The 14672-nt window shown below is 42.5% G+C and overlaps 1 protein-coding gene across 3 annotated transcripts in view; it reads left to right on the top strand.

Annotated features, from left to right (window-relative positions):
* The window catches only part of NR6A1 (nuclear receptor subfamily 6 group A member 1), an 85936-nt gene that overhangs the window by 9729 nt on the left and 61535 nt on the right, over positions 1-14672 (top strand). For all 3 annotated transcript variants that reach the window (XM_030507351.1, XM_030507352.1, XM_030507350.1), the window contains exon 2: positions 7127-7186. In XM_030507351.1, the coding sequence (XP_030363211.1) occupies positions 7127-7186 (60 nt within the window). The remainder of the gene's footprint in view (positions 1-7126; positions 7187-14672) is intronic.

Genomic DNA, 14672 nt, shown 5'->3' with positions numbered 1-14672 from the left:
TTGTTTTGTGCTTTAGCATGTTGAGGCTTTCAGGAGAGAGCACAAGCACCATATCACGATCAGCAGCTCCTCAGCATCAGTGATTTGGTCTTGAGTGGCTCACTGGTGAAGTATGTGTGGTTCAGCTTTGGGCCTGATTGTGCTCTCTGCTTGAAGTACATGCTCCTGTTTGCTGTTGGGTAGCAGCAGAAGGGTGTCAGTGGTGGGTGTGCTGGTCCAGCGGGGCTTTGGGTGTCAGGGTGGACCTAGGGGAGATGGGTGAAGAGAGGTGGCTCAGGGTGGGAGGGCTGTACCTGGGGGATGGCAGCCTGCTCACACACGGTGTCTTGCTTGCCTGAAGTGGGTGGTGAACAAGCTGTATGCATATACAGAAGGGGAGATAGTGACACACTTCACCTCTCCAGCTGTCAGCACAGTGGGAGATGATTTACTGATGAGTTAATATATTTAAGATAGAGTTTTGCTGCTGCATAAAAGAAATAATTGAATGGTAAATCACAGCTACTGGATATTTACCCTGGTTTTGAAAAAAGTATATAAACGGCTGATCTTTGAACATTTTTGTTTGCTCACCTAGCAGACTACTCGCCTTCAAAAGGAAGAAGAGAAATAGATTTTCTCTTAGTGGTGTATGTATCAACTACTTTAGAATGCTAAAAACTTGTAATCATATGTCTTACACCCTGAGATTAAAAAAAAAAAGGCAAAATTGTACGCTGCCTTTTCATGGAAACCAGCAAAACTTCTGCATTATTTTTATGAAATGAGATTAAACTAGAATTAAAATTCCAGATTGCTCTTCAGAGCAACAGTGCATACTGAGTTCACTCCAAAATTATTATCCCATTGAGAAGAACAGGAGCTTCCTTTAAAAATACAGTTGTTTGGTTTTTCCCTGTATTTAAGTTAATTTTCTAGTACAAATGGAGACAAATACCCACAAATACCCAAATGTTAGGAATGATGCTTCTGACCTGAAAAATATTTTCTAGCTGATAAACAGTTTCTGATGTGCTTTTTAAGACGCTTAGATGTGTGCTACCACGATTAAAAGCTAATAAGAGATGTGGCATGCTGCAAAATGTGATTATAGCAGTAGACAGATGTGGCTGGAATGAGCCCCAAAGAGAAAGGGAAGTGTTTCTGGAATTGCAAGCAGCAGGCACTAATACGGTTTGCAAACATGGTAGACACTATGCAGAGAGGTAGGTGGGGAGAAGGAATCAAGTTTCCCTTGATTCCTGCCTCTATGTAATCCCCATCCCTGGGAGGCCAAATGCTCAGTGTAAGCTTTTCACTCCAACAAACCCCAAGATACTGGCATTGGTAGGGCTGACAGGGAGTACTCAATGAGGCTGAAAGGCTGTAGATCACTGAATTTCATGAGTAAGATGCTTGAAACAATAACAGAAGGAGGCTTTCTTCAGCATAATTATTTTTGTAAAAAGCTTTGCTGCTTGACTGTGCACTTGAGTTTTCCTTTTCTGGAGTGTGAAAGTCTAAAATAGGATGCAAAATTTATATGAAGCCCCTTACAGGAATGAACTGGCTGCGAGCAGCCCTGGGTAACTTTGCTGTTAGCAAGCAGTGGCTCTGAGAGCACTGCCCATGCTCCTCCATCTCCACCACCCGTGTTACAGAAGAGCTGCCTGCTGAATCTCCTGGTGAAGCAGCAATGGTCAGCTCTCAGGAAGGGTGCTGGGATCTGTTTCAGAAAACACAGGCAGCTTCTGGAAATCTAGCCCATAACATATGTGGTAAAGCTGATACCACACAACACACATCTCCTTTCTGCTTTGATTTTTGTGTCTCAGGAGGCATTTCAGGAATCCTGTGACTTTTGATGGCATCAATAAATCAGATACCATGCTGACAGAATTTTACTGGAATGTAAACAGGCATTTAAAATAACAATGTCTGTATAGTGTTTATTGAGGAATACAGTGCAGGTACAGCTCTAAGTATGTGAAGTATACTATGCCATGAATGTTTCATTTCAGTGATGTTGGTAAGCAGGAACTGTGATTGGTTTTAATTCCTTTCATTAACATAGAAAATATGCATGCGATGACCTTACTTCCCACTCCTCTTTCCAAACAGTGTGTGTTTTCAGTGTTGAGGTGAGACAAGAAGCTCTACCCGATGTAGGGGAAAGGGGAGGAATGTCTCTGTATAGTAAAATTTAGCTGATAAGGGATAATGAATCACCTTTAACTCGGCTCTGCTGAGTAGTAGCTGATCTGGGGAACTGCAGGCTGGTCAGCCTCCTCTCAGTCCCTGGGAAGAGTATGGAGCAAATCCTCCTGAAGGATGTTTCTAGGCACTTGAGGGACAGGGAGGTAATTGGGAACATTCACTGCGGGTTTTCCAAGGGGGGATCATGCCTGACCAACCTCATTCCTTCTGTGATGAAATGACTGAATCCCTGGATGAGGAGAGAGCAATTTTCTCAACCTAGGCTTTTGACACAGTCTCTCTTACCATCCATGTAGCCCAAACTGGGCTACAAGGCAAATGTAAGTGAAAAACTGTCTGTGCTGTCTGGTTCAAAGGGTAGCAGTCAAGAGTTCAAATACTAACTGGGAGCCAGTTATTCTGTAATTGTTCTCGGGAGCCAATATTTGGGCCAAATTTCATCAATCATCTGGATGATGGGATGGAGTACACTCATCAGACTTGCAGATGACACCAGATTGGTACTTTGGAGGACACAGCGGCTGTTCAGAAGGACCTCAACAGTACAGGCTGGGGAGCAGCTCTGTGGAAAGGACTCAGAGTCCTGGTGACCCTCATGCCTAAGGACGTGTTTGTGGTGATGATGGCTCATTGCATGCTGGCTTGTGGATAGCCAGGAGCTGGAGGGAAGCACTTGTTCCCCTCTGTGGGACGTGGCGGGGTCATATCTGGAGTATTCTGTGCAGTTCTGGGCCTTTCAGCAGAAGACAGGTTGAATTGAAGCCCACTGGAGGGCTGCTGAGATGGCGAGGGCCTGGAAGCATGACAAATGTGGTCAGGCTGAGGGAATTGCATTTGCTTAGCTTGGAGAAGAGGATGCTAACTGGGGATTAACTGCCAGCCTTCTAGTTCTTTAAAAGTGGCTGTAAGAAAAAATGGAGCCAGGCTCTTCAAAGGTACATGGCAAAAGGCCAGTACAATGGTCATGAGTTTCAACAAAGGAAATCCCTACTGGATGTTTTGGGGATGGGGATAAAAACTTAGTGGAAGTGATGCAGCACTGGAATAGGTGTCCAGAGAGGCTGTGGAGGCTCCATCCTAGGGGATTTTCAAAGCTTGAATGAACAGACCCCTGACCAAGCTGGTCCAGCCTTGAAATTAGGTCTGCTTCCACTGGAAAGCTCAACTAGATGAGCTCCAGAGGTGCCTTCCAACCTGAATTAATCAATGATAACAAAGTACAGTTCTGCTGAAAGGTGGTAGGGATATTGTTACCATCTCTTACCTGGAAGTTCCGATGCTTCAGTTTCACCTTTTGGAGGGAGAAGTCTATAATTACCCTATGTTACATTAACAACACTTTTTCAAGGTCAGAATTCCTATTTTTTAGCATGGATGTTTCAGAAAGCCTTTACTAAAGTGTTATCCACCTTACTGAGATTTTACTATGCAAATGTCCTTCTGTTTGCCACCCCACAAGCACTGCTGCAGATTTACCAAACAGATCCATGTGTGTGATTGATCTTCAGCAGGCAAGCAGCTGGTCAGAAGCAGTGGAAGATGATGCAACTCACTGAATCAGCATGTTCTGCCTCCTTTGATCTCGAGTGTCCCTGCATTTGTTCAGGGGACCATGTTTTACCTACTGTACTCTTCCTGTGTGTAAGATGGCAACCTTTGGGGAGGAGGTACCAAAACTCACACACGGATATCTTCAAAGTCCAATGCTATGTCACAGGTTCAGGCTAAGTTCATTTCTAGGAGAAGCCCATATACCCCTTCAATTAGCATAAACAGGGACAAGGGCAGTCAAAGGTCAAGAGAAGTTCAAAATAGCATAACCTTTTTTGCCAAATGTTCCCAAATGTTCCTAATGCTGCAGAGCTCCCCAAGCTGTCCTTGCCATCGTGTTTACTAGACAATTGTAAAAGTCAAAGAACAAGGCCTGGCTTGATCCAAGGGAAGTTAGAAATCGAGTGGTTGAGAATAGATAGCATTGTTGCTTGCAACAGGAGAAATAATTGATTTATGTTATGGTGGCCAATTAGGCTGTAAAGTGAAAAACTCTTAAAGAAACCCTGTGGCTTCAAGGGAGCTTTTTGCTCTGATTTCTGCTCAGCAAATAGGGGTACCCCAATAAAGGTCATCAGCTCCATGAGCTAAATTATTAATTCCTTTCATGCCACTCTGGGCTTGTAAACAGTATATAATACAAGAAAACAATTGGCACTGTTCACTTACTGGGCAGCAGAGAGGTCAGAGGGTAAATAGTTGTATTGGCAGCAGCTGTTCTTCATAGCTCAGCAGACTTTTGTCCTTTTCATCTTTTGGAGCAAACCAGTTTCCAAAATCTTGGCTGATTGTTATCCATATCTCCTCTCTCTTAGCTGAATTGTTTTTAGGACTTTAATGTGTTGCATATAATTATGAAGATAGAAAGGGCTGGAGGGGAGGCTGAGGGGTTACGGATAAGAGAACAAGCCCAGCATTGCCATGTTTCATAAAGAGCTGTTTAAAATCCACTTATTCAAGGCCAATTGTATATAAAAGCCCAAATAATGCTACTCTATCTTCTGATATTGTAGACTTGCCATGTTCCTTGCTCATGCAGTCTGCATTACGGCATCATTTGGTTTACAGCAGCACTTGACAGGACATTGAGGCAATTCTGTAACTTCAAACTTGAACAACCAGACAGCTGTGACTGCAGTGTTAGCCTTGGTGAACACATTCGAAATAGTAATTGGAATATATAATTTCAGGCATGAACTGTAATTATAGCTGGGAAATAGTTCCACTTTCCAAGTATAGTTGGGAAATAGTTCCTCTTCTGTTATTTGCAGCCTTTAGCATGTTTAGATAGTGAACAATCTAAAACTACAGGACTTAGATAAATTTACACTGGCTCTCTAAATGCTCACCACTCAAATTTCTCTTCAGAAGGCACATGCGTTTCTCAGTTGCTATTTGAATGATACTTGATAAACTATTCCAGATGTTTGCAGGTGTAGCTTACTACCCATTGTGGCTGTTACTCACACAAGGGCCTCTCAAGCGATGCGGCTGCTGCTGGCAGCCGGCTCGGTGCCATCTGGCTGGCTTGCTGGGCAGTTGACCTCTTCTTGCCAGAGAGCAGCAGGTAACCTTTAAATGACCATCTGCTAATCTGTTACTTCAACCTTTCTGAAAGCTGAGTTGTGCTTAATACTGATACGTACACGGGCTAAATCCTACCACTCTCAGAAGAACAGAAGTAACTAATGCTGCCCCTTTTCACGTTATTTTGGCTGTATGTGAAAGCATGTGTAGCTTTAAATAGGAAAAAATATAAAACTCTTTCCAGGTATCTGAAATTGCTATACTGCACATGAAGTATGCATTTTGCTAATAAAAATGTCTATAGTGTATAACCTGCTAGCTCTTTTGGAGGGTTACCAATTCCCACATTAGGGAGACTATAGTATTAAGGTGGAAAAGAGGAAGATACAAAATCAGGGGTTTTCTCCAAGCATACCAGAGACCTGTAAAGTGTATTCCAGTGTGACTGTCAGAAATGCTGCAGTTTAGCACATCACATGCAGCTTTCTGAACACTGGTATAAGATCTGTGAGGAAGAGCCAAGTAAGATTATAAATTAGCGGGTTAATGTTCTAGGCAGTAAATGTTTTGATAATTTAATGGAGATTAGGACAGGAATAACTCAGCATTTCTCCATAAATCTGCCCTTGTGTTTGCTGTTCTTAACTGGGGCTGGTATTTAACATGTGAAATTAAAGCTGCTAGCTTGGTGTAGCAACACTGAGTAGGCTTCTAAACTAAGTGCTTACTAGCTGTGGCAGGAAAGCATGGCAGGAGGATTAAGTTAATGTAAGCGTGGTGCTGTGTCTGCTCTTCACGTTCTGTAAAGCTGGTCTGCTGAAGTGTTTACATTTGTTTGTGGTTTGTCTAATTAGAGCAGAACTTTGCACTTTTCAGTGTAAACAGTGGCCTTCAGGGAGCTGCCTGCTGCTGAATAAATGGGAATTGTAAGAATGTGGAGCGTGGGATTTGGGCTGACAGCAAACCCTGGTTTGTGGGTTGAAGTTACGCTTCTGGGACTGTGTTCTGTGGTTGGGAATGTAAACTTGTAGTATGCATTTACTGGGTCTTAAAGCTAACTGAGAATCATACAATATGTAATTGTGGTACCTACTAGCACCAAAATGATGGAGACTGATTTGTTTGACTTGGGTGTTTGTGGAGATGTGCTAAGAGCGAATGTGTTTTTTCTTAGAGATCAACCCCCCAGTTTTTACTTAATCTTGGGTTAAAACTTGGGTCTTTCCTGGTTTGGGTCCCAGAAATGTGGACCCTTCCCCAAATGCAGAAGGTCTCTGGCATTTGGTTCAGATCACATTATGACTCTGGGGATTTTCACTGGCAAAAACCAGAAAGGTAGTTCTGTTTCTTCTTTCAGCTGTTAGAAAATAAAGCTTTAGGAGTGTCTTAAAGATGCTTGTTTCTGATACTGCTCCACATCAAATGCCAGCATTTTGCATGCCTTTGGAAGGGGATTTCTCTTCCTATCAGGAATCTTTTGAAGATGTGAGATTATGTCCTTTCATTCCACAGTAATGCTCTGCTTACAAGGTGATACTGTATACAGTTTAACGCTGATATAATTCAGAATTTTGTGCTGAAAATGCTTCTGAATTGCTCTTGGCAATCTAAGTTGCAATGGTTTGAGAATATCACTGCTTGGAGAAGTAGATCTGCAGATAACATGTATGAGAGAGAAATATCTCAAAAAAGGGAAGGACGATGCTGTCAAAAATTAACTGCTTCTCAAAGCAGCTTCCTCAGGTGATCAAAGACACGCATATTCAATTTAAATGTAAATCAAAGTTTTCAGAATGAAAGTCTCCTTGGTAACACGCACATCACAACTTTCTCATTTTCACTTTCCCATTAGCTACAGATGTGGAGCAGATGAGTTCCTCCTCTCCTGTCCTTCCTATGAACTCCATGGGCAGTAAGTACCCTTTTCTTGCCACCTGTGATGAGGTGGAATTTTTAATTGAGATAAAGAGAGAGATGAATTTGTACTTCAGGGTTGAGACTTTGACAAGTTTTAGAGCTAATGCTTATTCGTGGAGGTGCGAGTCCTGTATTTGACAGTTGATCACATCTTTCTCACAAAAGTAGTGGAGAGCAGGTCTGTACATCACTGTTTACACCAGCAGATGTAGGCTGCAGATGATCTTTGCCACCAGAGATGTATCAATGAAAGCTCTAACACAGATGCCTCTATGGCAGTGACAGGAACACCTGAGGTGTGCTGGTAAATTATGTTGACATGGAAGTATCTATATGAAGTGTTTCAGTATTATGCTTGGAAATCTGTAGCCTGGAATTTCTCATGGAACTAAAAGCAATTGATGAAATCCTCCTTAATTTCACTGTCTTTCTGGGCCTGGAACTTCTTGAGACTTTGAAAATATGAGCTGTTGGACACCTAAAATAATATGAATTCAGAATTCTTAATACTCCATCTAGTGGTATTTGCTGTGTCAAGGGACGAAATGTATTTTGTCAATTACAATCCACTAGATGGCAACAAGTCCTTGTTGGACTTGTGGAAGTTACAGGCATAAACACAGAACAATTGTGTTTGTAACAGAGGGATGAGCTCTGTGCAAATTTCTCATTTAAAGCAACTTTTCCTGTCATTTTTTTGGAAACCTTCTGGATTTTACAAATGTGGCAGGCTATTAATTGACAGCTCATTTTAAAAACCATGCTCAGATGTTCAGAACTGCTAAAAGCCTGCCAGAGCCAGGACACTGTCCCTGCCATGTATGGCATTGTGCTGATGGACTTGCACGCACTTTTATTGGAGAACTTTGAAGCTGTGGAGAACTGTGGTTCCCCTACAATGGGAATATCCGGTTCCTTCCTTTATAATGAGAAGAGTCATGTGGAATGAATGTACAGCAGGCTCCGAGTTGTAAACACAGAGCAGTTATGTGCTTGTTGATCAAAAAAGCACACTTTTGTAGGCATCTAGCTAGGTTTTCATGGGGGTGATGGCTTTTCTATGGAAACAGGGAATTTCACATGCATATGTAGAGTAATCTAAGTTGCCATTTAGACACATGTATAGTTTATGAAGATATATCAGATAATACTCTGCTGACCCGTGGTAATCTGACACAGCTCAGATTTACTGCATTCAGGCCTCTCATGCATTAAAAGGTACTAAACAGAACTAAATTTTCCACAGCATTCTCACATTGGAATGTATTTGCCAAATGCTAAAAGCAAGGCTAACATGAACTGAATGACCCTCTTTTTTCCCCCAGTAATTGTATGTTATTGCTAGTCTGAATTTGTCTAGCTACAGCTTTCATGTCTGTTATCTTTTGCTAAACTGAAAAAAAAATGCTTGTCAAACTTCTGAAGATATTTTATATAAACTTTTGATAAACTAAATAAACTGAGCTCCTTGAGTTCTTTTGACGTCTTCCTGTCTTTTGATCAACCTTCAGTGCTGGTGGGCAGACTGAGCTGCAGCAGCCGTGGTGTGGGTGTGCTGGTGGCTGCTGGGTCCTGCCGCATGGCCTGAGTGCTGGGTGGACAACCGGGCAGCCATGGAGTGCTGCAGTGAGCGTGGCCATTGCTGGATGTTGATAGACGAGCCCTGGCAATTCCTGCTGGGGCAGTTCCGAGTCCTCTCCAGCTTCTGTAGCAGCAGCACTGGACGTGCTGGACATCCTGATGTGTTCGGTTTGGCCGAGGTCTGGGGCAGGTGGTTCTGCAGGGTGGTGATCTCTGGTAGGGAGCCAACAGTTGGTGCCAGAAACATCGAAAACTTCCCAAGCATGGACTTTGAAAAACTCTGAACATGTCTACTGAGCTGTCTTCCCCTAGAAGTTTTTTCCCTTGCTGTCCAATTACCAAACATGATTAAAGCAAAGAACTTGAGGATTTTCACAGCAGTAGAAAACTGAATTCTTAGGCTTATTTGTGCATCCAGAGAACTTGAGGTTCGCAGAGCATCTGCTTAAGTCTTTTGCTTGTCATGCATTAGCAAATGGGGATGGCCCCTTTATTGTAGTTTTTCCTGTTTGTCTGTCTTACTCAGAGTAATTGCAGTGAATTATTTTCACATCTCCCTGTAGCAAAGATGAACATCTCTGTCAGGACTTTTGTATTCTGTATTTTCATATGGGTGTCTGTGGGGAAAACCAGTTGGCTGAAATGTCTGTTTAAAATAGTAACACAAGTGCTTTCTTGTGCATCATGTGAGAGATGACACTGGAAAAAAAACAATCCAAGCTGTGCACTCTCACTTGTGAATGAGCCAGCCCCAGCACTGTCACTGCACTTCCTCCTGCACAAAGCTTTTCCATCCGGAATCTTTTCCACTGTATTTGCAGCTTGCCCTGCCCAGCACAGCAATGAAGAATGCTCTCTGCAGCAGCATCTTCTATCATTGCAAATATTCTGCTTTGCCCCCCCTCCCATTCTTATCACCATCAATCTGAAGCCCCACAACTTCAGTCCTTTGTCATCTCTTGCTGATCATTTCACAGGGCCCAGTGCTGCTCCATAGCTTGTCTGGCTCAGGAGGAAGTTTCATTTCCTGTAACCAGGTAAAGCTGTGGGTTTACACTTTACTGAAAGTAGAGATTTACCAAAGGACTAGACAGTTAAGTGTGACTTTATTAAAATTGAGTTAGTTGATCAACTGCTCTGCCCCTCTTCTGCCCCTTTGGAAATCCCAGTGCAATTCTTAAGAATTACATCATGCTTTTAATGCTCAGTTTAACCTGGGCTAAGATCACTGAGAGTTATCTAAACTTCTAGGTGGGGCAGGGATAGGCTTCTAGGGAGAAGAACCCAACAGCAGAGGAGGGACCAAGGAGCACATCACACTGCAGAGTCCAGCGTGGTGTAAAATCCTTCAGGAGTATGTCATGAGAATAAGGTGGCTTGGGAGCAGAGACTTGGGGAATCTGAGGGGAAAGGGACAGAAGAAAGAGGCTATTGTTCTCATCCATCACCCTCTGAAACGTGACTCCTTCCTTCCCAGGCCAGGAAGGTTCTTGTTTGGTAGTAACGGGATGGCTTTGCTGTGTTATGCTGAGTGCTGTGAAGGGTTATAATGATGCTGTCCATGGCTCTAGTGCTATCACTTACATGCTGTAAAATGAAGAATTAAGTGAGTGGGTGGCTGAAACATGAACACTGAAACGTGGTGAGGGCTACAACCTGATGAACATCTGTCAATACTGCAGTGCATTCTCTCTCTGCATTTCTGACATTTTTCTGATACAGATGTGCTTTAATTTCAGGAAGACCTGCCACAGTAGCAGCTCACTGTCATCTTTCAGTTTCTAAAGGTGGTTAAAAATGCTGGGATGGAGATCACCTGGCTGGAGGTGCTCATGGAGCACAACTTCTGATGGGGTGGAGAAACTGTTGTGGTGTGCTGCCTTTGCAGATCTGTTTTGCTGCATGGCTGGGGGCAGGTTTTCAGGGTTAGGAGGAAGAAAGTCATTGGGAGCCAACACCACATCTTTGCAGCACAGATTTTATCAATGCTCCAATGATAGTATTCAAGTTAAATCTTCATTTGTGCTGTAAAGCTGTGGTGGAAGTTGGACACGTAATGTTTAAAATTCTGGTTATACATGAGAAATATTTTACTTGTGCAAACTTAGTAACTTCAAATTCTCTTAAAACCCCAAAACAAAAAACCCAAACCACAGCAAAAATACACCTAGTGAGAGATACTACTTTTAATGTGCCTCAGTAAGCAGTGCAGGGGACTTGTACAGAAATGCAGGAGGGCAGGATCTTTCTTGCACTGCTGCTGGAGCTCTTAGAATACTGAATTGAAGAGGAGCTTGTTCTCACAAAACAAGGTGCCTGGAATGAAGGAGCTGGATGATATGTCCTGAATGTCTTTGGTGGTAGAGCCCTAGAGCTGCTCCACGCAGTAACTTGCAGGCAGAGCTTGCACATAGCACTGCATCAGCAAGAGTCTCTTGCAGGAAACACACTGAGCTGTACAACTGTGCAGCCTCTCAGGTAGCTGGTCCGCAGTTTGCATTCATTGATCAGTGAGTTGATAGGAATGAAAACCCACCGACAGCAATGAATGTTGATTGCAGCCATTAGATGCTGAAGTTGCGCAGTGCTGTTCCTGTGTTTTTCCATGGAACAGTCCATATTGCAGCCTTCTTGAGCTCAGGACATACAACTGTTACAGGGCTTCTTAAAATCTTGGTGACTTCTGGAAAGTACACTTTCACAGGGACAGTAGTAGAAAAACATTTTCATTTAGAAACTACATTTAAAATATGACGTAAATCACCCTTTTTTGGTAAAGGTGATTTATTTTGCTTGGTAATTCCACTTATACTACAGATTCTTGCAGTCAGGAATATCTGTTTCATAGTTTTTATGGTTCTTGACTCTGTGTACCCCAAGGGCTTGAAAATGGGTGACCCTTCCCTCTTCTTGCATACATCCTCTATAAAATTCTCAAGCAGCACATTGTCCTCTAACTCAGTGAGGGCTGGGCCTCTTCCCAAAAGCATTCACATTACACCAGTATGAGAGACATCCTGCTTGAAAGCATTTATCATGCCCTTATTGAGTCTAGTTCTTGGCTATCAAAAGAATACCACCACCATGTTTACTGAGGTATTTACTGCTGTTGACAAGTGGCTTATCACTTTGAGAACTGTTTCAGAGGGCTAAATTGTGTGGTTCACGATTTTTAGACCTTCTTTATGGTAGCAAGGCTCCGATGGCATATGTAACTATCACCTGAACCACCTTCTACTGGTGTATGTGTTGAGAAAGGCCTGTTTTGATATTTTAATGCCACTAGGTCATGATACAAGCATACAAAGATATAATGCATGCTTGAAGGGCACAGCCTTCCCTTTCAAAAGCCTGTGCTTTCTCTTGGTCCTGCGACAGGTACCTATTCTATTAAGTGCTGCCCATCCGTGACCATATACAAAGTAAAATTATACATGTTACAAGATGTATACATGTTACAAAATGTTACAAGGTCTGTTCTACAGCAGCCCAAGACAACATTTCCTGGCACATGCCTTGAGTCTTTTTGTTCATTTGTGGGTTCTGCAGTCCCTGTGCCTGCACCCTTGTGAAGGCACGAGCTACTAGAGCCTGCTGTGTGCAGTCCCACCTCCCATCACCCAGATGGGGTGGAAAGGGTACATGTAGATACTGCTGAGGTGCCTGTGCATTTGGCTTTCTGTTCCTTTGAAAGGAAGGACATTTTCCTCCTTGCCTAGTTGTAAAGCGACAGCCTGAGTCATGGGAGCAGCTGGACCTTGCTGGGAGGGATCCGGTCCTCGGCCAGCGTTCCCGGTGAGCAGCTGCTGAAATCGAGCGCAGGTTCCTGTGAGCAAATGAACTGACATTCCAAAGCTTTTTCCAGCGAAGCTCAAGTTGCCAGCCCAAATGGAAAGGAGGTTTCCCTCCTGATCTGGCCTGTATTCTGCTATTTTGAACATACACCATGCTCAGATTTGTTTCCAAGTATACCATATGGCGTGGATACATTACTGCTTTTGTGCTGCCCATACAAAACCTTCCATTACTCTTAGATACTTTGTTTTACAGAAATTCTGCTCTAGTATAGGGGTTTTTTTTTAATGTTTTTAAGAAAACAAATATTTCTTATACACCAATTCCTTTTTGAAGAAAGTAGAAGAACTGGAAAAACTCAACCTCTGGAGCTCTTAATATAATCTGTAAATCATGACCTGTTAATGGCAACCATATGTGAAAAAACTATGAAGGCTCGAGCTTTCCATTTAACAGAGGGGTTGTGATAAACCTCAAGGTACAGTCAACGGTCGATGGTTTTTTCTAGTTCTCAAACTCACCGACAGCGTTGAATGTTCACTGAAGCTATCCAAAGATGGCTGTATACATGCGCTGTACATATTTTCCATGCATATGTTTTCCATAGACTAGCAGTGGAAACACTGCTGAGGACTGCACATTCTTCATTGTGAAGTCTTAAACTGCAAGTATTTTAATTACAAAATGGAACCATGAGGGCTAATGAATTGCAGAAGTGTAACAGGGATGCTAAGTTGGCTTAGTGTTTCTTCAAAGGCTTTGAGTATCTGAATTGCGGTTGTGAAAAAGCCTTTCCTCCTGTGGATATGGTCTAAACAGCTACACTAAAGGTGTTGAGACTGTTTCAGGTTTCTTTATAAAGTTCACTTTAAAAAAAAATAGGGGGAGGGACACCCAATAACTGTAAATGAGCAAAAGTGAGAACAGGGGGATCTGCTTCCTACTGGAGTACATAATGTCTGTATTCCTATAGCTCCTATCCCCTCTCTTCTTGATGAAAGCACAAATGGGCATCGCTGAACATCAGTGAGTCTGTATGCCATGGGCAAGTTTACAGAGGTGTTTTCTGTTCAGAGTCAGATTCCTCCATTCCCTGTAGCGGAGACAGAGCAACCTGGTGGCCCGGGGTGTGGGAAATCCTGCCCAAAATGAACCACTGCATGAGGAATCCTTCTGATCCTCCGATCACTTTCAATACCATCTAGAACATTATTGGAGCAGCTTAAGTGCAAGTTGTAAACTGAACACATAAATGTCTGGTTAGAATATACAAGTTGTATTAGCTTTCCCCTGAAAAGTAGGTTATTCTCTTCAAACCTCTATATTGCATCTGTCCAATTATCTTCTCTTTTTCCACCTGGCTTGCAAATAATTCCTCTCTCTCAAACCATGCAGCTCATTTGTTAAAAATGAAATCTGCTGCCATATCTGAAATAACTTTGCTGTGAGTGAAGCGGAGCCTACAGAGTTATGGGGCAATTTATCACTTAAACTCTGGAGACTTGCTTTTAATTCAGAGTATTTTCCCTTGCCATAGGGACTGTTAAGTGTCCCTCTGAATATCCCGAGCTGATATATGTAACTTAACAGCAAGTGTATTGTCTAATAAAGTACTTGAAACAACTTACTATACCGAGTAAGCTGTTTGGGATGAGCTTGCTCCCAGAATACAGTTTGCACTTAAATGGACTGATTAGATATCATTAAACACCAACTCATACTGAAAATCAAAAGAATTCTCTGAAAATTAGTCTCACCTTTTTCTTGCCGTCTTTTTGGAGTGCAAGCTGGTGGAAAGAACAAAGAAAAGTTGAATTAATAACAAGTGATGCTCAGCCTCGAGTGTTAAGCTTCAGTGTGAAGGGTGACTACATGTGGTAGGTGTAACATAAATCAAGGAAACCAAATTCAAGTCAAGCACGAAATTCTTGTTTTAACAAACCAAAACAGTGTGTTTATATTTAAACTACATTGGGAGAGAGGCTTTTTCCTCAATTCACTCTTTCTTCCTCCTTTAGTACCTCTGCTGACCTTCGACTTAGTAACTTTCATCTTCTCATTTCACAATTGGAGAGCTTGAGTTTCTTAATGCTAAAACCAAACAG

The sequence above is a fragment of the Strigops habroptila genome, chromosome 15 (assembly GCF_004027225.2).
Source record: "Strigops habroptila isolate Jane chromosome 15, bStrHab1.2.pri, whole genome shotgun sequence".
NCBI lineage: Eukaryota > Metazoa > Chordata > Aves > Psittaciformes > Psittacidae > Strigops > Strigops habroptila.
The sequence above is the reverse complement of the archived record's forward strand: the minus strand, read 5'-3'. Positions and strand labels throughout refer to the sequence as shown.